General features: G+C 46.7%; 1 protein-coding gene across 1 annotated transcript in view; it reads left to right on the top strand.

Moving 5' to 3' along the window:
- LOC111160496 (disrupted in schizophrenia 1) overlaps window positions 1–23,382 on the top strand; it is a 294,921-nt gene that overhangs the window by 215,375 nt on the left and 56,164 nt on the right. The window contains exon 10 of the mRNA XM_022523643.1: window positions 9,183–9,243. Coding sequence (XP_022379351.1) covers window positions 9,183–9,243 — 61 coding nt within the window. The remainder of the gene's footprint in view (window positions 1–9,182; window positions 9,244–23,382) is intronic.

Raw genomic sequence — 23,382 nt, 5'->3', positions numbered from 1 at the left:
CTTCCAAGGGCAAGAACTCAGGTCAGAACTCGGGTGCTCTGTGTCCGACAGAGAGATGTCAGTTTCAAACCATTAACAGTTAAGGGAAAAGGGACTCCCTTCCTTCTGTGAAATGTACCGCGCCTTCAGTGAAATTCATTGGTTACGTTTTCTGACAGGATTATGTATTTGAGAACACGTCGACTTTGTCATAAAACTGAACTGGGGCTCCCCTCAACCTCAGTCTCCGTACCCTCAAAAAGGATTTAGGGAGTTACTGTAAATGTGATAAGGCGCCCACATGCGGGCATCATGCTGACACCCCGTGAGCTCATTTTCCTTTGCTTACGAAGATCACATGTGGATGTGGGCTTTTTTTTCTTTTTAAACACATATTATGTAACAAAATAGTATTCCACTTTAAAAAACAAGCCCCACGTTCCGTTCCTTGTTCTGTCAATAAGAAGAGAAGTAAATCCCGTGCGCACCCATGTGTGTCTGCATGTGCTGTACATGTTGGAGGGGAATAGGGAGAAAGAGGTAAAGAATAAAAGTGCATGTTCTCAAATGGACAGTACGAGGCAATGTAAGTAAGTAGATATTTTAAGCAGTTTTTAAAATGGTGTAAATGGATCTCCAGGTCACCTCTGTTTCAGTTATTATTATTATTTTTTAAGATTTATTTATTTTAGAGAGAAAGAGCACATGAGCAGGGGGAGAGGTGGAGAGAGTGGGAGACAGTAGATGTCTCTCTGAGCAGGGAGCTGATGCTGGGCTTGCTCTCACAACCCTGAGCCCATGACCTGAGCTGAGACTGTGACCGGAGGCAAAACCGAGAGAGTCTGATACTCAACCGACTGAGCCACCCAGGCGCCCCTCAAGTGTTTCAGTTACACACACTGGCAGGTAAGAAGGTAGACCTGAGCCGGCTGCTGTCTGCAGGGAGAGCTGGGGAGAGGCACTTGCCTTTCCATTGGTGGAAACATTTGGCTGGCGAGGACACATGTGTCAGGACTGTGGCGTGAGGCTGCTCGGGACTGATAGCGTCTCAACCTATCTTTTTTCCCAACCTGCTTTCCATACCACGCGTGCTTGGTTTTTCTTCTAGTCATTGGATTGTGCTGATTAGGCCGTGTGCGTCAAGGGCACCGGAAGAGTGCATGTTGGAGCAGGTCTGAACCGGGAAGGTGAGAATTACTGTATCAGATGATACCCAATTAACTCAGGACAAGCACAGCAGGTGAAATTGGAACTCGGGCTTTATCATTTATGGACTGGAATCTCTCACTGTACAGGAAACATTTTTAAACCTAGTGGCGTTTCCCCCCTCCTTTCTCCTTCCTTCCCCCCTGCCCACCGTCTCTACCCATCCACTCAGGTGTGGCTTCTACAGACACGAGGATCAAGACGGACAAGGCCCTGAGATGTGCTCTGGGTTTAAGAGCAGTGGGGCGGGGCTCCCTGGGGCAGCCACGCGGCACCACGTGGGACAGCCGTGGCCGCACACCAGCACTCGGGGCAAAAGGGCGCAAGCGTAGCATAAACCTAGTTCAGAATAATTAGTTTTACTTTCTTTGCGGACGACAGAGTCATGACGGTGCTCCAGTTCCGAAAAAGCCTTCCGGCCCTCTGACCTTTGGGTGCCTCTGCTGCTGTGAGGTCATTACAACACAGCATTCTTACTCGGATTCCCCGAGGAGGACACCTGGATGTCCAGTTCCAGGTGTGGCTGTGACAGCTCAGAGCCGGGGCTTTGGGACCAGCCCATGTCCTGCAGGCACCCTGCCTTCCTTTGCTGTGGGATCCTGGCCCACATCGACTAATCTTAATGTAATCTGCGGGGGGAAAAATGATTCAGAAATTACTGAGAGGGTAAAATAATATGACATTAAATGCCCGATTTTCAGAAACATGAATCTTACTTTATGTGCAACTGCTGTTTTGGATTACCAGTGCCTCCTCGGGCTTTAGCCAGCGTGGAAAATCCTTTAAGACGGCTACTCCATTCACTTCCTCAGGAAGTCCATTTTCAAGCCCCTCGAGCTGGGCAGAGGCTCTTCTGCGACATCCCAGAAGAGACTCCTGCTTTAAGTTCCAATCACGGAACTCCGCTCCTTGCTTTTATTCATCACACGTTTATGTGACCGTTTTCTGTCCCCAAACCCGGTGTTTTCCAGGCTAAGGGCCGCGTCTGACTCCTGTCTGCAGCCCCGGTGCTCAACACGCAATCAGGCACATGGTAGGCATTTAAGAGACGCAAGATGGATGTACGAATGAGAGGCAGGCACCCCTGAAGAGAATTCTGCTCTCTGGTACCGTTTATTAATTCTGTCAGATCCGTATTTGGCCATTTGTCTTCTCTCTGCAAATCTCTTATCAATGTCAGAGGGAAAGAGAGAGAGAAATTAGCAACGCCACACTGAATGATGGCCCGCCAACGGCATGCAAAGCCATTGCTAGTTTAGTGATGGTGTGTTTCTTTGGTTCCAACCCTAGGGAATGGACAATGGCCAGTCTAAAGCCCAGCACAGATTGTCTCCAGCTTAACTCAGGATCCCTGCTTGGGATTCTATTCAAATGACTACCACGCATAGTGGTAACAGGAAATGACGTAAATAAACCAACGTATACATGCGGGTAAAAATCTGTAAAACTACATGAAGCCAGTGTCTTATTATTAGGAGGGAACCAACATGAATATGAGCCTCAGAGAATTATTAATCATCTTCTCGTGCAACCTGCTATAAAATCACCTTGGCCCTATACCCTTTACACACACACACACACACACACACACAAACACACACATGTATGTGTATTACACAATGGTAATTTATTTTAGCAGCACTCTTCCCTACAATTTACATACAATGGAGTTTCCATTTGTTAATGGCGCTGTTCTTTGCAATTGTCCATGCTCTTTGCAACTCTGACTTTTTACAGAAGTCTTTGGTCTCCCCTTAATTTACTCTCTCTGTGAACTCCAGCTTCATGTTGTTGGTGGCTAAAATTTCACATGCATTTATTCAATGTGCACTTCCTGAACCCCTGGGTTATTGAAAATGGAAGTCATGGATTCCATAACAATGGGCTCTGGGATGATCTCTCACTGGCTTTGTGACTTTGGTCTTTGCTGCCCCTCTGTGTCATCTGGGCAAAATGAGGATAACAATAGAGCGGCTTCATGGGCATTGCCATTGTTTAGCATTTAGAACAAGGTGATTAGAACAGTTCCTGACACACAGGAAGGGATCAAGGAAATGTCCTTGATATCATTAACTTGGTATCAGGTTTTCTCATAGTGAATTTCCGATGTGACAGGTTCACTGTGGTATCAGCAGAGACTCATGGCTGGTATTTCCCTCTTGTCCTCTGGTAAAAAAGTTGACTTGTGTAGTGCATTATCTCATGGATTCCACCATCTTTCAAGGTCTTAGACAATACCGGTCCATCACACATATCAAGACAAGCAAATCACAAGTTCATTTTCCTGTGTTGTTGACTTCCCTGGGTCTTTTTTAGCTCAGTATTAACTACTTCATCCCCATGCATGGTTTAATGACTCAAATAAACAGAAATTCTTTCATTCCCTGCAGTAGAAAAATAATACTTTGGATGTTCGAAAATTTCTCAGAATTCTGTAATTTCTCCTGTGTCTTTCACATCTTCCTTTGGGAGGATTTTACTAATGGGAGTTAATTGGGTTGAAATTGATCCTTGAACAATGATCTTTGAAAGCCGATGACTTGTTTTTGTAAAGTGAGGCCAAGCCCTATGTTACTAGAATTACTATGTTACTGGAACATTCCAAGAAAACGGCCTGTGTTAGACAAAATATGTGATTAATGCTAGACTGATGGGGTACCTTTGGCGTCCATTGTGGAATCTGAGGTGGTACCGTAATGACCCCATGATGTTGTCCTTATTGATAGAAGACGCTGGGGCTGAATCTCTTTGTAGCCACTGCTTCATTCAATCTGACTGCAACTCTGCGTGGGTGTGGCTCATTTCCTGTACGATTATCATGACAAGTATTGCTTTTTATTTGTCCTTTTATGACACAAACAAAGGATATAATGCACTAAAACCTAGTCAGCCCTGTTTCCCACTCAATGTTCTTATATCTCCCTTGTTTATGCTGAAAAGGGTATTGCTGGGTAAATTGGTTGTGTTTTTTCATCAGGCACATTGGGCCATTTGTGGATTATCAGTTATCATGAAGATTTATGGCAAATGTTGCCGGGCGCTCCAAGGAGACATCAAAGTTAGAGGGTGGCCCCACAGCTCTCTCTGTGACCCTCGAAGCCATGTGTCTTAGATTTAAATAGTGCCTGGCGCGAAGTAGGGCCCGGGTTAAATTCCTGTTACTTTGATTTGTGTTTGCACCTCGCACTCTCCTCAATGTTTTCACAGATTTACTGCATTTAATTATCAATCAGTTTTTGCTTAATTAGATTCACGAAGTTAATTATATGAATTCCATTCTGATAATATTGCCCGACTCTGGATGTCAGATTCCCTTAGCAAATGGAGAGGAGAGGAGGCGTTTCTGCATTTTCCCGGTCAGGAGGCCGGCCGACCTGGAGTAATCAGCTTTCTTCAGCAACGTTTGCGGTTCTTGGAAGCTTGCCTCAGTGCTACTACCATTCTCTTGGTGTCTGCTCTAACATCAGGTTAGGAAAGGAACGAGCAGAGGGACGATGAGGAAGTACGAAAAGATGAGCTCTTCCCGGTGCATCTCCTTCTCTAGAGAGAGGGAGGTGAGTGGGGGCAGAGGGAGAGGGAGAATCTTAAGCAGTCTCCATGCCCAGTGCGGAGCCTGCTGTGGGGCTCGATCTCCTAACCCCGAGATCATGACCTGAGCTGAAATCAAGAGTCAGATGCTCCACCAGCCGAACCACTCAGGCGTCCCCACTTGGGCATATTATTTAGGAAGATGAAAACGTAAATTCCCTGTCTACAGCCCTGGCCTCTCCAGAAGGTTGTGAGTCAACCTAGTTCATAGGCGTGAAAGGCAGTTTAGGCTGCCTGGCGGGGGGACGGGTCAGGATCTAGGGAAGGCGGGATTTCAGTGCAGTGTCCCTGTCAGATGGCAGCCTCCAGGCGAGTGGAAAAGCACGGGAAGCTGCCTGGATGCCCCTGTGCGGCACCCCGCGTGTCACTACCCAGAGCCTTGGATGCTTAGATGAGACAAGTGTGTAGTGATTTCTGAGCAAAATCATTAATATGGAATCTATCTGGATTACTTTTAAACATACGGATATGGTTTTCGTCCTCAAGGGAGGTGCCGTGCATTTTTGTCCTTTGGATGAAAGATGCCATCGTGATAGAATTGTAGGGACATATGATCGCCATGGGTTGCTTCTGTTACCCCTGCTCCCTGAGAGACACATCGTGTCTCCTCGTTCCACACGCCAGCGTCTTCCAACTGCCCCTCTGCACTCAGACCTCTTCTTTTTTTTTTTTTTTTTTTTAAGATTTTATTTATTTATTTGACAGATGGCGATCACAAGTAGGCAGAGAGGCAGGCAGAGAGAGAGAGGAGGAAGAAGGCTCCCCGCCGAGCAGAGAGCCCGATGCGGGGCTCGATCCCATGACCCCGAGATCATGACCCGAGCTGAAGGCAGAGGCTTTAACCCACTGAGCCACCCAGGCGCCCCTCAGACCTCTTCTTGATTCACGTGCTCAGCTCCGTCCTGGACATCCCCCCCAGGGTGGCTCATAAACTCCAGGTTGTCAGATTTCAAACTTGAACACTTTGGAAGCTTCTCAACCGCTTTTATTTTTTTCCAGTTTTTGGAGGTATAATCGATGAATGAAATTGTAAGGTATTTAAAGTCTACAACGTGACAATTTGATACATGAGTGCGTTGTGAAAGAGCTACTACGTCCCCGTCCATCACACATCCATCACTGCACACGTTTGCCTTTTTTTTTTTTTGGTGAGAATATTGAAGTTCTACTCATCTTAGCAAATTCCAGTCTAAGACTGAACGCTCACTCGTCTCCCCAGACTGGTTTCACATGCATTCTTCCCATCCCCGTTGATGGCAACTCTATTTTCTGGTGGCTCAGGGCAAAACCCTTGTAGTCATTCTTTCTAGGTCTCTTTCGCACATGCCTGAATTCAATCCATCAGGAACCCTTACTGTCCCTATCTTTAAAGTAGATCTAGGGGCGCCTGGGTGGCTCAGTGGGTTAAGCCTCTGCCTTCGGCTCAGGTCATGATCTCAGGGTCCTGGGATAGAGCCCTGCATCAGGCTCTCTGCTCAGCGGTGAGACTGTTTCCCCCTCTCTGCCTGCTTCTCTGCCTACTTGTCATCTCTCTCTCTGTTAAATAAATAAATAAAATCTTTAAAAAATAAATAATAAAAATAGATCTAAAATCTGCCTCCTGTCCCCCACTCCTGTGACTCAGTCCCCAGTCTCAGTCCCCACTACCTCGTCCTGGAGGATGGCTCTAACCTTCCTGCTTCTCTCTACGTCTCTCGTATCGTCCTAGAGTCCAGTCCAACAGAGTGACCGTGACCCAGTTTGTCACCTTTTTTCTCCAGTGTTTTCTCGTTTCTCTTGGAACACTCAAAACCCTGGCGTGGCTTTCCAGGAACTACATCTATGTAACAAATCATTCCCAAACCCAATGACTTACAGCTGTTTGTTGTGTGTGCCCATTCTGTGAATCAGGCATTTAGGTCCAGAGAAGCCAAGATGGCTTGTCTCTGTTTCCTGACGTCTGGGCTCCTTGGACTCTGTGGTTCACACCATCTGAAGGCTCACTCACCCCCATATCTGTCTGTTGGCTGAGAGCTGCACCTGGGACTTTGGCCAGAACATCTCTCCATGGTTTCTCCCTATGGCTGGGGCTTCCTCTAACACGGAGGCTGGGTTCCCAGTAGAAACAGCCAAGCAGAAGCTGGACCCCAGCCTCAGAAATTAAAAAGCATCCTTCCCATCATTCTCTACTGGTTGTAATATCATAGCCTGTTTACATTCAAGAGGAAGGAAATAGAATTCTCTGCTTGATGGGGAATGGCCAAGTACTGGAATAGTGTGTGGGACCCAGAATATTACTATGGCCGAGTTTTGGAAATACAGTTTGCCACAGTGGCCTGCATGATGGGGGCTGGGCTGTTTCTCTGCCTCATCTCTTTCCCCAGAGAACGTCTCCTCCAGATGTTGCTGGAGTAGTCAGGTGTGCTGCTGCCCTAGGACTTTTAGACTGCTTGGTCCTTCTACCCGCCCTGCTCTTCCCAGGAAGGCTGCTCTGTGCTCCCCCTGCCCTCTTCATGCTTTTACTCAGATGTCACCTTCCCAATGATGCCCCACCCCTCTGCAGCCCCATTCTGATCCCCTTCTCTTGCTTTGTAGCACTTACAACCTCCTGGTACTCTATGGGACATAAAATTCGTTACTACCTGTCCCTACCAGAATGAAGCTTTACAAAGGCAGGCATCTTTATTGCTTCTGTTTACAGGTTTATCCCAAGGTCTTATCATGGTGTGCGGCATACAAAAATATGTTCTGGGTGTGAAACAGGGCACTTCTGGTTGGGACATTCTGAATGTGTAGTCCTTGCTCCAGATAAACCAGGGAACAGGTCTCAGCGGCACGGAGCCATGTCCCCACACTCCCCAGGCTAGCGCAGTACCCAACGCACTGTAGGTGCTGAAAATATACATTTGGAGAAAAAAAAGTAGCACAACTTCACTTGTAAAGGAGGCTGACCCAAGTCAACTAGATTAAGGGACCCACTTAAAGAGTTGCTTTCACTGGGTACATTTCTGTTTTTATCTGTTACGAACTGATGAACCAGAACTTCTGTTTTAATTTCTGCATCCATATTTGGTTTCTTTATGAGGAATTTCAAGGTCCCTTTTCCAGTTCCAACTATACTGCCATGTCTCTTACCCTAACACGCACATGGTGACAAAACAGGGTCCTGAGAGCCCCCTTGGCAGAGGCTCAGGGCAGTGACTCAAACAGCGTGGATTTTGCTCCCCACACACCCCAATGTCAATGCATGAATTGCCTCTGAGAATAGAGGTCGGAATAAAAACACTAATAAACTCCACGGTGGTGATAATAGTGGTCAGGGTAGAAATGGCAGCAACATCGCTAATTACAGCCATTGTCTGATGGGGACTGCTCTGATGCCATCTGCTCTCCTGGGCACTTCATCGTCCCCTCTCAGTCAGTGATCAGCTTGAGAGGATGGCATTTTCTTTCTCCAGAGGAGGAAACAGAGGCTATCAGGACTTGTTCAGAATGCACCAAATCTCTCTCTCGCTCTTTAACATAAAAATATTTATATAGTAAAACAGCATGAGTTCCCCCTCTTATTCCCTCTGTTTAAAAAAAAGTGACAATGTCAAATCAGCATTTTGATTTTTTTAAGAAGATTTTATTTATTTATTCATGTGAGACAGAGAGAGAGAGAGAGGCAGAGGGAGAAGCAGGCTCCTCGCCCATCCTGGGATCACGATCTGAGCCTAAGGCAGATGCTTAACCGACTGAGCCACCCAGGCACCCAACATTTTGATTTTTTTTTAACCTATTAAGAGGGAAAAAAATTAACATTTTCTTCATGTACAAAAGACCAAATGTCTTTTTATGAGTAAAGGGCCTCTTTGATCCATGGGGGCACCACAAATCATCAATTCCTCCACCTTTGGTGATTATGAGGCTCTGAGTTAATCGCTAGGGGCTACGGACCTCCCAGCTTTGGAAACTGAGTCACTGAAGTCAACTGAACTCAAGTCCTGTTGGGATCCCGTTTCCATGTGGGTCTCAGTGGAAAGGTCTGCAGTTCCCTGCTCCTGTACCGGTGAGCTTCTGGTTCATCCCTAGGATGGGAGCTGCTTCCCACTTGGATATTTTTTTTCATCCTCTGCCACCAAGCTCTTGGCTACCAGATGGGAAAGATGAAAGGCACAGAGAGCAGCGGCGTCCACGCCCAACATCCAGGGAGCTTCCTTGGGAAGCACAGTGCCCAGGTGGAGGCGCTGGGGGGCCTCACCACATTTCCAGCACCTTCCTCCAGGCAGCCCTCACCCTACCCCGCCCCGTGAACTCGCCTGCTTTCCACACCAGGGAGGCGATCATTACTACCGGTCCGACAGTGATCCTTAGGTGTTTGGCTTGTAGTGGAGCACTCCTGGGTTTTGTTCTGTCTTTGCATCAACTTTGGATTTTTGTTTTTGCAGAAATGAGTGTGAAGGAGAGTGCTCTGAAGTACATGGAGATGCTCGAGGATAAGCTGCGTAGGTAAGGATCAGAATGTCTTCGTGACTGACGCTGCTGTGTGCCCGGGTTCTTGACTGGAACAGAATTTAGTGAACGCAATGAGAAAGGCTAGCCAGTTTCTGTAATAAGTGAACAAAGAAAAACACACAAAAAGGAGTCCTTTGAATTCCGTGACATGGTTCATGCAGGTGCCATATAAACACCCTCCCTCTCCCCAACCTGATTCTTTTCTCCTCTTTATAGAAGGTAATAGGTGACGATGTTGAGAAGTGTCTGGGCGAGATCACAAGTTAGTTTTCACGTTCCATAAGACGAATCTTCTTTGCCATTTTAAATTCCGAATTCATGCCTTGGTCTGTTTTTTCCTTTTTTCCTTTTTTCTTTTTCAAACTCTGAAGTGGGTCTTACGGATTTTGACCCAGCTTATATGTGTTTTGGAACAATATAAAAAAATTGCACATCTTAGGTTCTGTTTTGAATCCCAAATCAAAACCAGCGTGAAAATTCGCGGTTGCCTTTTTTTTTTTTAAACCCAATTAGTAATTCAGATTGGAGAAACATTATGGATGTTGTGGCATGTCAAGATGTTTCTCATTTTTGTGGATGTGTGCTCATGAAAATAAATCCCAGCCACCAGGATCTGTTCCTAATTAAGGAAACAAGTATGAGAATGTAATGTGTACTTTCTTCCCTGGGAGTCATTTAGCTTTATGGACTGTTTTTGCTACTCTTCTGGAATTGTTAAATAACAATTTAACTAGGCTATGCCTTCAACCTTTATGGGCTCAGATGATGCCATTGGCTAAAATGCTTGTCCTTTAAGGGATACGGAGATGGGATGCTCTGCTGAGTTCTGCTCTGTGGGGCAGGGAAGGTACTGTGGGATTTGTTCTAAAGCTTGCAAAGCAAGTTCTTCCAACCATTCACTGCGTATTTCCCTGCCTCCGGCGCCGTAGACACGGAGAGGAACCATGAGAAAGGTGGACCGTAGATAGTGTGGGGTAAGAAGGGCATGCAGGAAGGAGCATCCTCCAAAGAATGTTCCCTCTCCTTCGAAAGTAGGACACTCATCTGGGTCAGGTGCTCTGCTCTGAGTCCATCCTCCCCTTCTCCCATGGGTGCTCAGGTAGGTTTCAGCATCTCCCTGTTGACCTTATCCAGCTAACATTTTTAGCCACGAGCACCGCACACACCACATGTTCCACTGGGATGCTGGTCGGCAGGTCGGAGGTGAAGGAACTTGGGCATCGGTGGAAAGACACCCCTTGAGAACGAGGCTCTACAGCTTATCCCACTACCTGACTTCCAGTAAACATTCTCTGTCTGCCTCCTTAGCAGTAAGTTGAAGGACAGGTACCCGCCCCCTGGAGTCGGTGTGGATTTTAATAAGCAGCAGAGATAAATCCGCTACCTAGTGGGCAGTCAGCAAACATTCGTTCCCTTCGCTTCCTGCTGCTTCTGGTCTTCGATCTCCTCTTCATCGAACGGAGTGAACAGTCCTGCCCAGGACTCATTCATTTCCCTCCACGCCAGCCCCTCCTGCCGGGTGTCCAGCCCAGAGAACGGTCCATCACCTGCTTAGACGGGCCCTTGCACCTGGCTGCCTGGGTGGCACATAGGCGCCCCTCCCCCAGCCCTCGCCTCCTGCTCTTGGTCACCGAGTTCTGCCAGGCTGGCCTCTTGGGTGCCCTCGAGCCCTCCCACCTGCCCCTGCTCCTGTGGGTCTGTCTCCTCTCGCACTGAACCACCATAAGAGCAGATTTTTATGTTTTTCTGCCTTGTGTTGCCCTTCCCACTCCACTCTCCAGGTGGTCTTGAGTGAGCATGTTAAAGTACGAATTTGGTCATCGCCATCGTCCTAAGGATAAAGCCCAAACGTCTTACCTCGGCTCCTTGCGCTCTTCCATGTGGCCTCTGTGTGTCTATCAGTGTCGCTGTCACCACCCTGCCGCCTCCTACTCACTCGCACAGGTTCTTGTGTGTTTCCCAAGGCCACTGCGTGTTTTCTCCTGTGGAGAGACTAGTGGAGACAGCGGAGTGGTCAAGGGTTGTTATCCAGGGAAGTATCCAGGTGAGCCATGGAAAATTACTGACAGTAGGTCATGTTGACCTGGAAAGATGGCGGTTTCCTGCAGCTCAACCCAATATTTAGGGATTTGGAGTCACTTCAGGAGGGTCAGATGCTCTCGCCGGAGCCTGGCCTGTGTCCTCCCGGTGGCACACTCCCTCTCACCGTTCCCCTTGCATGTGCCCCAGTGGCTGCTGCCAGCTCCGCCCCCAATGGCCCCACATCTGTCTCTGTCTTTTCACCCTTCACGCTTTCGCTGTGCCCTCTTCGGAGCCTCCCATGACTCCCCAAGACTGAGAAATGTCCTTGCCCTGAATTCTCTTCACTTTCAAAATGCGGAACGAGCGATACTGGTCATGTCTGTCTTGTTGAGCGTGTATCCTCTGTGATTTGATGGTACAGAGCAGTGTAAGGGTATCCAACAAATGATGAGTCCATGGTTGAGTGAACGCGACTAATTCATAGCCCCCCACTCCAGTCCCTTTTTGCATCATCTTCTGCCTCCCTCCCTCCCTGCCCTTCTGGTCACGTGGCTGCTAGAATCGCATGCACTCATCACTCAGGGTCCGCCAACAGCCTCAAATGACCAGAGTGGTGGCTGACCCATCCTACAGCCAACTTCCTGAGGACCCTTTCCTTTGCTGTTTGAAGCTGTAAGAGATCTGGTGCAGATGTGCTTGAACTGGTGTGGTTAGAAACACTGGGATTGGAGGGAAGGCAGTAGGCTGTAGGCAGAGTTGCAGACAGAGGCTAGGTGAGCCTTAAGGTGTGTGCAGGGAGCTTTACCGCTGCCTCAGAGCAGGAGGCCAGACTGGATGCCCTGGGAAGGGTGGGAATGGTCAGCGCCGCCCCCTCCCCCGCCACCCACGATGGAACTGTCCTCCCCACCGACCCAGGGAGGAAGGGTCATATGATCCCATCACAGTCCCAGTTCTAACATGAGAACCAACATCTTCAAACACAAACCCTGTTTTTTTGCACCGAAGAGTTTGCATCATGCTGGGGGCTCAGTGAATACTGCGGGATATAGACCAGCGCAAGGCGAGAGGCCGGTGGAAGTCTTTGTTGCTTACTCGCCTATGGCCTCTCTTGGTCTTCCGGGGATTTCAAAAGGAAGTGTCTGAGAACTGAAAAGAATGTTCATTTCCCCCTTTGAGTGTACGGAGGACACAATCTATGATCTGTGCTTTAGCGAGATTTCGATCGCGCCAGTCGTGGTTTGAGAGACAAATCTAAGGGACAGCAATACTTTTGTTACTATCTCAGCACACACTGAGACAGGCTGGTGGACTCAACGTCCCACTCTCCATCAAGAAAGCCAAGGGAATTAGGAATTAGGAAGCATCTGATCCCATTAGCAGTTCACGGTGATACCAGCATGGGACAAAACAAAGCAGGCAACAGGGGCTTTTAGTCTATATTTAAACAAAGATTTGCCTTTTAACGGTCCGAGTTCAATTAAAAAAAAAAAGAGAAAAGAAATTCTCTTCTGAATTTGAATGTTTATAAAAATTCACAAAGTTTTTTTCCCCAAAACTTGTTTTTTGATCATGGCTTTATTTGCTATCAAACTATGTTAAAGCTGGAAAATAGTGAAGGCGCTTACATCATTATGTTGTTTTACACGCTTAGGATACCTAGTCAGTCGAGTGTGATTGTCAACAGATAAATAGTAAAATCATGTATCTGTAAATTACACTCATAAACTCCATTTCATTTAACACACATGAGAATAATATATAGACATATATATAAATATACACGTACATGCACACACACACATATATAAACACACAAATTTGCAATAGAAAAATAAATACATTTCTTAGTTTTTCTATTTATTTTGAAAATTCTCTTTTAGCAACAATGCATTGACTGGAAGTCTATGAATCAGAGCGGGGGGTCACATTCTCTCCTTTAATATCTAATCTTCCTATTAGGGGATGACGTAGTACTAGGGAGAATATGGCTGACCATTTCTCTATGTCAGCGAAAGGCAGACATTAACATGCAAATGCACCTTGTTCTCCAGAAGAAAATGAACGGATTAAAAAATAATAATAATAATAGTCTGAGTTATAAGTCGGATACATGTATGTCCCTGTTTCTCCTCCTGCAGACAAGACACTACTTGAGCATTTTTCCTTGCTCAGTTTTTTCCAGGATGTTCCTCCTTCCTTCTCTTCGCTGGACGGGCCAGAGGGTGGCTGCCCCCAGGATCACAGGGCCAGGCCCAGTCCCTTGCGGCTTTCCTTTCCGTTCCCACGGCCCCCGCCTCTGACTTGGGAGCCCTCCCTCCCCAGCCCCTGGGTGCGCCTTTCTCCTCGAGGCTCAGCACAATACCCCTTCTCTATAAAGCTTATGGCCTTCTCGTGCTTCCTTCTTGGCAATCACAGTGGCAGTGACTTAGGACAATTTGTTGCAATGATTTCTGTCTGATTCTATTAGACTGTGAGGTCCTGGAGAATGGCTTCCATGCCGTACATGTTTTGTATTCCAAGGGACTGGTACGCTGTGTGGCATGTGGTAAACATCCAGGAAAATTACAGTTACTGCAGGAATGAATGGCTGAATAGCAATTTTATCTTGATACTTTATTTTCAACTATTAGATGCAAAAAGTTAAAGCAGCCTAAGGAGGTACAATGCCGCAGAAATCCTTTTGTCTTGCCATCAGATCTTAATGGTATATACCAGAATAGAACAGCAACAACAGATCTACTCTCAAAGAGCTTTCCTCACTTTTTCTTGCTCCCTCAGGGTTATTGTCTCCAGAGGTTGAGAGTTAAGGGTGCTATTTTGGGCTGGATGATTTTCCCTTATGGCCAAATCTTGCTTTAATTTCCTTTGTCTCCATTATTACATCTTCTCTGTTAGCTGTCTTACCCGAAGACTCAAAAGAAATATTCAAAAGTTGTATAGATGGGTTGCATCTTTTACTGACCATATGTTCTCTCTCTAAGCTTTGTGCTGGAGAAAGTCACTGTTGTCCACTGGCAAACCTGTGTCCCTGGCTGGTGTCCACCAAGCCCTCCGCCCTATGGCTCCGGCGCAGTGGTTCCATTTAATCTCGTGGAATCTCTCGTATGCGTGACTAATGGGAAACTGTCTCTTTCTTCTAGCCTCCTCGGGTTCTCTTGCTACTTTTTTTTTTTTTCCCTGCAGTTGACTATGAAAGCTTTGTCAGTGTGGTTCCGGGGATCATAGGTTACTTTTGTTTCCTCGTGCTCTTCCGTGTTTTTTCTTAAATGCTTCCCCCCACCCCTTGGAGTATGTATCATACTTTTGTAATCAGAAAACAGAAAAACCATTGAAATTTGTTTTGAATTTAGAAATCTTTAGATACGTCTTGGAAGGCTTTCTTAGTTTTAGAAAGGACTGTCCGACACACACCGGTTTCATCTGAAATGTACTTTGAAATTTAGAGACTGGTATTTTGCACAAGATGATCTACTTCTTTTTAAAAAAATTAGTGATTAGTTTCTACTTATCTTGAATATTCCATATGGATGGCTTGATGGGAAGTGGTGGCTGGGAGGACTCAATCTGCTAACAAAAAGCCAGAGGTAACTGGCAGAGGTGAGCAGGGTGGGAGAAGTCCTATTGGTTTCCTACCTGGACCCCTGACTAGCTCTCAGCTTGCTTGTGTGGATGGCTCTGGTTTCACGTCAGAAGTCAGAAGAAGCTGAGAGTCTGACAGCGAGCTGGACTTGGGAGTACCCATCTGGCAAAATGGTATCGACCTTCTATGGAAGGCAGCGTGCGGAAGACGCTCTCAGGCGTGCCTCAGAGATGAAGGTCTGTTCCCCCACCCACGGCTGCCAGAGTCTGTCTGTCATGGCCAAGGGCAAGAGCTGACGACCGACTGACTGCCTACAATCCAACGAGGATGGGAATCCCACCTGAAGACGGGGCCCTTGTTTCTACCCACTGCACACACTAGCGTCCACTCGGGTGTGGGAAGCACGTTTTAGAATTCGATTTTATGTTTTCATTTTACCCACTTAACTTGTCCTTGAAAGCAGTCTTGTCCTTGAGCTGTTTTATATGTACGTAGTGCAATGTGTATACAAATTCTGAAACAAATACTGTAGTGCCTGCTCGTGCTTGCATTATATGAAGTATCAGAGACAGGGCCCCAAATAATATTCCTCTACTTCTTTTCTTTTTTTTTTTTTTAATTTATTTTATTTTATTTTTTTCAGTGTTCCAAGATTCATTGTTTATGCACCACACCCAGTGCTCCATGCAACACATGCCCTCCTTAATACCCACCACCAGGCTCACCCATCCCCCCACTCCCAGAGGTCACATTGGGCAGACGTCCACCCCCTCCATCCACAAAGGAAAAAGGGAGTTAATTCTACAAGAAAAGGGGTCAGCACTGAGGCTTCCCAGAGACAATGAAAGCAGGGCATGGAGACTGAGAAGGAAGGGTTAGAATATGCAGAAAAGCGGGAATCTAAAATGTGGTGGCAGTGAGTGGGGACTTCAGGCGAGAATTCCTGATCCTGATTCAGGTGCCTGGCCCTTAGCGGTAGAAGAGCTAAAAGCCCAAGAGTCCGCTTATCCTAGGGGTGTGTTCCAAACCCCACGGAGCGACGCTAGCTCTCACGGGAGGCATGGCGGCAGCGCGCCCTGAACAATGAATGGAATTCTTTGAGATCCCACAAAGAATGGCCTTTATGCCAAATTATGCAAGGTAATTTTGAAGTTCCTGTGCACCTGGGACAATCCATTCTCAACCATATTGAACTTATTTCAAAAGCTGTTAAGGGAAATGAGTGTAAGAAATGGCAGCTGAACCCCCTCCCCCATCTCGGTCCAAAGGAAAGGAAAGCAGACCCCATGTGGACACCGCCATTTGTTTTTTTCATACTTTCTCATTCCGTGGCTGACATACGCCTTCCTGCTCTCTTTCCTAAACGGGCACATGTCAGAATAGGTCTCCACGGACCTCACTTCCTCACGGCGAGCTCGGTGCCTTTCTCCTTGCTTCTGCACATGGCCTTGACCCCTTTCTGCCTTGCCTCTGCTGTCTCAGAAAGACGGAGATTCTCAGCTTCTTCCCTTCCCCTCCCCTGATTAGGTGTGACCCTCCTGCATCCACCTCCATTCCTCGCTGGGGGCTGTGAGTATCAGCTTGGTCTCTCTTTAGCAGGAGACTTTTCATCCCTGCCTGATGAACAGGCTCTCTGCTGGTTTGACCCGTGTCTGTCCTTTCTGATTTTCTTGGTGTAGATGTGGCCCACAGCAGTTTCTCCCTCTTCTGGCTCCTCTCTTGTCTTCTGGCTTTCTCCTGCCTGTTCTTTGATCACACTGCCTGGGGACAGGAGTTCTTTGCCCATCAGTTGATACATTTGTAGCAAGCTCACATTTCCCTTCCAAGAACACACGAATGGGTCCTACACACCTACACAGCTGACCCTTGAACGACACAGGCTTGAACTGTGTAAGTTCACTTATATGCGGATTTTTTTTAAGATGTTATTTATTTATTTGTCAGAGAGAGTGAGCACAGGCAGACAGAGTGGCAGGCAGAGGCAGAGGGAGAAGCAGGCCCCCTGCTGAGCAGGGAGCCCGATGTGGGACTCGATCCCAGGACCCTGGGATCATGACCCGAGCTGAAGGCAGCCGCTCAACCAACTGAGCCACCCAGGCGTCCCTATGTGGATTTTTAAAAAATAAATCCAGTAGAGTACTGTAAATCTATTTTATCTTCCTAATGATTTTCTTTTTTTAAATACTTTATTTATTTATTTATTTGTCAGAGAGATAAAGAGCATAAGTAGACAGAATGGCCCACAGAGGGAGAGGGGGAAGCAGGCTCTCCGCTGAGCAGGGAGCACGATGTGGGACTCAGTCCCAGGACCCTGCGATCACGACCTGAGCTGAAGGCAGCTGCTTCACTGGCTGAGCCACGCAGGTATCCCTCAAGATTTTCTTAGTGCTGTTTCCCCCCTCCAACGTGGGGCTTAAACTCACAACCCTGAGATCAAGACCTGAGCTGGAATCCAGAGTCCAATGCTTAACCGACTGAGCCACCCAGGCTCCCCTTAAAGGTAGTTTTTCTGAGAATATACTGGAAAGTCCTCATGAACACATTCGTGACAAATGCAAAAACATTCTTCATATGGCTGTTACCAACCCCTCTGGGATGCAGACTATATTGTAAGAATATGGTATCAAATACACACTAACATACAAAATACGTGTTTATTGACTGCTTTTTTTTTTTTTAAGATTGTATTTATTTATTCGACAGAGAGAGAGAGAGAGAGCAAGAGCAGAAACACAAGCAGGGGGAGTGGGAGAGGGAGAAGCAGGCCTCCCACGGATGTGGGGCTCGATCCCAGGACCCTGGGATCATGACGTGAGCTGAATGCAGACATCTAACGACTGAGCCACCCAGATGCCCCATATTGACTGCTTTTGTTATCACAAAGGCTTTCAGGCAACAGTGGGCTATCGGTAGTTATGTTTTTGGGAAGTCAGAACTCCTACTTGGATTTTCAGCTGTGCATTATTCAAGGGTCAACTGTACATGAAAACCATTATAAAAATAATTCATTATTGGATTCACCTACTTTTAAATTTTGGAGCAATTTGGCCTATTGTCTCACTTTCCAGGAGAAGCAATAATCCCTGATCGATCTAATAAGTAATCACCGATTATTTACACTTAATTTTTAGCCTTACTTCATCTTATACCAGAAAAACCTTAAATATATTTAAAATAATAATTCTTAAATACATAAAGATACACACATACAGAAAAAAATAATAAACGAAATATAACAAGATGGCATGAATTTGGAAAGAGCAGGCAAAAAAGGATGGAAAAACAAGGATAGGGAAACACTGGTTAGATTTATTATATGTGATTAGGGGCACCTGGGCGGCTCAGTGGGGTAAAGCCTCTGCCTTCAGCTCAGGTCATGATCCCAGGGTCCTGGGATCGAGCCCCGAGTCAGGCTCTCTGCTCAACGGGGAGCCTGTTTCCCTCCCACCTCTCTCTGCCTGCCTCTCTGCCTACTTGTGATCTCTGTCTGTCAAATAAATAAATATAATCTTTAAAAAAATTTATATGGGATTAGAGTCTACAGCAACCTAGTTTACTATTTTAGAAACTAAATTGAGGAAGACTGTTGTGTCTTTAAAATGAAGTTACGTTTTTATAAGTATATGTAAATGGTGTAATTTATAATAAACCTGGTGGGTCTACATTTGCCTTGCTACCATACTTTCCAGTTTCTGAGAACTCTAGTAATGAATTTTTGCTCAGGAATAACTTTTCCCCCGGAAATGTTGTTATGATGAAGTTAGTTTCCCGAGCACTCAGATCAATTCCGAAAGACCGGAACACAGTTCTTCAGAAAGAGAGAGCAGAGCTCTTGCCTCTAGAAACCCAAGTCCTCCTAGCTGGTGTCTTTTCTTTGGGGCTAGAAGAAAAGCTGCCATCACCTGAGTCCCATCTGGCCACTCCACCCGGTCCACGGAGTGGAACCAGAACCCACTCTTTCTTCCTACGTGTACTGACAAGCAGCACCCGGAAGCCAGAATTAATACAGAGGGTCTCCCTGCCCCGGAGACCGTGAAAACAATCCTCAAACATTCTCTCTCTTGACGATTATATAAATAACCTGAGACATTTCAATTTTTAAAAATTTCTCAAAATTTTAATTTTAACTGCAACATAGTTAACCGTGTTATAACACTAGCTTCAGGCATGCAATATAGTGACCTAACACTTCCACACAGCACCTAGTGCTTGTCATGGCCAAGTGCACGCCCTAATCCCCATCACCTGTTTCACCCATCCCCCCCCCCCCCTCTCCCCTCTGGGAACCACGCATTTGTTTTGTTCTCTGTAGTTGAGTCTGTTTCTCGACTTGTCTCTATCTCTCTTATTTTTTCCCCTTCGCTTGTTCGTTTTGTTCCTTAAATTCCACATCTGAATGAATCCTATGGTATTTGTCTTCCTCTGACTTATTTCCCTTTGCCTCATACTCTCTAGCTCCACCCATGCCAAGACCGAATTCTTGTTGATGGCTGAATAGTATTCCATTGTTTATACACACCATGTCTTCTTTATTCATTCATTAATTGGTGGGCATCTGGGCTGCTCCCGCATCTTGGCTACTGTAAATAATGCTGCTATAATCATAGAGGTGCCTGTACCCCTTTGAACCGGTGTTTTGTATTCTTTGGGTGAATACCCTGCCATGTGATTGCTGGGTCATAAGGTCGTGTGGGCTCTGCAACCCTATTATCTGGGTTTGAGTGCAGTTACTTTTGAGCTGTGGGCTGCCACTAGGTCAAGAAATCTCTTCAAGATCCAATTTGCTGTTATTAAAATGGACCGGTAGTAGAGAAAGATAAAGAATGTTGCTTATATACAGTAAGGGTTTAATAAATGCTAACTATTATTAGCTTAGTAGCAGCTATGGCACCGTAAAAAGTATAAAACCAAGAAAATCTACATTAAAAAAGCCTTATTTTAGGGGTGCTTGGGGGGCTCAGTCAGTTAAGCATCGGACTCTTGATTTCAGCTCAGGTCATGATCTCAGGGTCACGTGATCGAGCCTTGTGTCGGGCTCTGCACTGGGTATGGAGCCTGCTCAAGATTCTCCCTCTCCCTCGGCATTCTTCCCTCTTCCCCCTCTGCTCATGCTCTATCTCTACACAAATAAACAAAAACAACCTTATTTTATGAAGCCAGAAGAGAGTCCGTTATCTTCCTGGTAAAATTATGGGGAGAAGGGAGGTGTTGGCTCGTAGTTAATAGCCTCCACTAAGGGTCTACCAACCCTTGCTGATCACCCAAACACAGCTGTTTTCTGCCGCTTACCCCTTACCCAGCTGTTAGCACCTCCTGGAGGGGGTGAGTAGGGAAAGCAATGAAGTGACTGTGTTCTTGTTAATGGCCGTGACAAAGCTTTAGAATCTCCCATGGTTTCTGCGACCAAGTGGCTGGGATCCTGGAGCAAACTTCTGTCTTTAGAATCAGTCTGGCTGGTTGTGGAGTGTTTGATACCTAGAAAGGTTTGAGCTCCCGGGCTCCAGAGCTCAGGCTGGGAAGAATTTACCATCCCTTCTTTGATTCACGGAGCTACAAGGCACCTCGCCTGGACCCTCTGTGGACCTCATGCCACAATCACCTCAGGGATAGCGTTTTTTGAGAAAAGCAACTCTAATATACTTGCTTCTCTCCCTCTGACATTTTCCGTTGAGCAAGTAACAATGTTGCACTAGAGAAGGGGGTGGCAGAAGGGAAGAAGAGAAAGGATGAACAGAAGCCCTCTGGGCCTGTCCAGTGAGGGGCTCTGGAGGGGTGTGGGATCTTTTCACTTCTCAGTGCAGCAGGAAGACTCTGGGGAGCAGAGCGACGTGGTACACGAGAAGACAGATTTTTGATGGCCCACTCAGAGCTCAGAGAACACAGGCATACCTGTGAGGAGGTCACGGACACCTGCCAGCCCCATCTTTGTCTCTGATGCGTCCAGGCTTCATTGGACTTGGCGCTGTTTCAGAAGTAGCCTGAAAAAAACAAACCAACAAAGGGAGGACCGTGATTTTGACGAATAGAATGGAGAATAGATAGGAGATTGATTATAATTTCAAACAGAAGGACCTGCCAGCAGATTCTCCGGTGGTTTGAGCAGCTCAAGCCGAAGTTCTTCTGCTTTCAGCGTGTGATAGGATCACTCTGTCCACTGAGATCAATTAAGAAATCAACCAGTTTTCAAGGAGGCTCAAGGCTTGGCCGGATGCCCAGTTATTCCTATTTCTTGCCTCTGGTAGGCTTAGGTGGCTGAGAGCCATGACTTGTGATCACAAGCGGACACTGGACAGAGGTGATCTGTACCAGGCTCCATGACCCTGTGTGCCCACTGGCCCCCCAGATAGGCCTGCAGGCTTCAGGGTGTGTGTGCTGCCAGACTGCCTGCCACATTTCTAAAAAGGCGATTATAATGAATCAATAGGGAATGTCCACGCTAAGGGGATTTTTGCAAACTCAAGAGAAACCATTATAGCTTGAGTGTTTTTGATGCCTTTTGGCAGGGAGTTGAGAAAGCTTAAAGAAAAATTAATTGCTGTATCAATGGAAACCCCAGTAGGTAGATATCCAATTTGTCATTAATTAAAACGAGAAGACTTTTAAGGATTCAGGGAAGCGTTGTCAAGATCGTACGATAGTTTAATTTGCTAACACGGTATGAACCTGTTAGCTTCAGCCGTATGATTAATACAAGTGAAACTCCTCGTGGAATTTTTCTGACACTCCCTTCCAGAGCGCAGGCATTTCTAAGACTCCGCTCAGTGTCCTTATCTCGCGGAGAGCGGGATGCTGGGTCTGCAGCAGACCTGGCAAACGTAGGTGAGACAAAATACGACACACAGCATTTTCTGTGACCTATTTTGCTCCCTGTTCCTCCCCAGCCGGCCACCCCCCCGCCAGCCACAGTCATGCAACAGCTGTGTGTATGCGTCAGCTGGAAAGCAGCAAGCGGTAGACACTTTCGGGGCTCGCTGCCTCTCATTATCTCCGGGAGCTCACACCAGGACCGGCTCTAAATCCCTTATCACAACTGCCTCAGGCGGAAAGCAGGGTTTTTTGTTTTTTGTTTTTTTGTTCCCCCCCCCCCCTCTCTGTTGCTGCTGATGTAAAGATCACATTTCTTGAGCCGGGAGAATTTTATTGTGACGGAATTGTGTGCTAAGCCTCAGAAGATAATTCTGTAGCTCCCATTCATCACAAAAACGGCGTCTTTTCATTGTGCTTCTTAAAAAAACCAAAACAAAAAACCCTGAAGAAATTATGAAATTATTCCGTGGCCTAAGGAGGCGAAAAGAATCACTGAGATGATGACTTGTTACAACGACAAAAGCAATTTGACAGAGTGATTTCCTCTATTACTTTGGAAGTGGAAAAATAAGCGAAACGCCCTGCTTAGTTAGATGTGTTGCCCTGGTGTAGATGGGTCACAGCGCTACACCTCTCTATTCTGTCAGTGAACCTAAGCCTGTCTCTTTTGGTTGACGCTCTGTCTCTAGAATGTTCTCGACGTATCGCTACTCAGTGTAGTTTACTTCTGTTTCAATGATGGCATTTGTCCACTCTTGTAGGTACAGTAAGGAAATTGTTCTAGAGTGGTGCTTCGTGTGGGTTATCGGAGCACGAAAGGGAAATGTGTTCCTGTAGGTTTGCCTTGCCCTCCTGCTTGCTGGAGGGGCAAGGCCTGGTGGGAAGTATGCATTACCTGATTCTGGAAGTGTCTGTGAATGCTCTGCACTAGAAGGGTTTAGTCAAGTGTAGCTGTACGCTTCAGAATGAGTTTGGTCCCACTTTGTTTTCCAGGTTGTCAGCATTTAGACCCTTCCAGAGGAGCTGCGCGGTGGGAGCGTGGCTTTGTCCCAGGCTGCTTTAGTCTATCTAGGAGAAAGGAGTCTTCTCTAAGAGTCAGTGGGACAGTATCCATAGAGAGATTCACACCTTCAGGAATGTCTCGTGAGAGCAAATTGGCCACTCATTTGACTTTGGTCTCCGTCCCTCCCTGTGACTCCTGATAACAGCCACAGGACCTGAGGACATGAGGATTTGGGAGGCAGATAAAGAAACTGGTGACTGACGTACCAGCCAGTTGCTGTCACAGGCAATGGTGAGCATTGCTCACCACCTGAGCCCAAGAGTCAGAGAAGAAAAGTCTGGCTGTAAGGCTTAGGGAAAAGCAGACAAGCTGCTCAGGGGCCAGTGGCCATATGCCACTTAGAGGGCACGTGGGCCCTACTTCCAATGTGAGGCTGTGATACTGGGCTCTGTCTCTTGCTCGCACACTTCTCCAGCCCCCTCAACAACCCAGCCCCACGCCCCTCATGGGAGGGATCCTAGTCAATTGTAACTACAGACTGTGAGGACACCCAAGTCACTGTCCTACTCTTGTAGGGAAGAATAAATAACTAATTTTTAAAAAAGATTTTATTTATTTATTTGACAGAGAGACAGCGAGAGAGGGAACACAAGCAGGGGAAGTGGGAGAGGGAGAAGCAGGCTTCCACTCAGCAGGGAGCCTGATGCGGGGACTCGATCCC

The sequence above is a fragment of the Enhydra lutris genome, unplaced genomic scaffold (assembly GCF_002288905.1).
Source record: "Enhydra lutris kenyoni isolate GAN:26980312 unplaced genomic scaffold, ASM228890v2 scaffoldscaffold76, whole genome shotgun sequence".
Lineage (NCBI taxonomy): Eukaryota > Metazoa > Chordata > Mammalia > Carnivora > Mustelidae > Enhydra > Enhydra lutris.
This window is presented reverse-complemented; position numbering and strand designations above follow the sequence as displayed.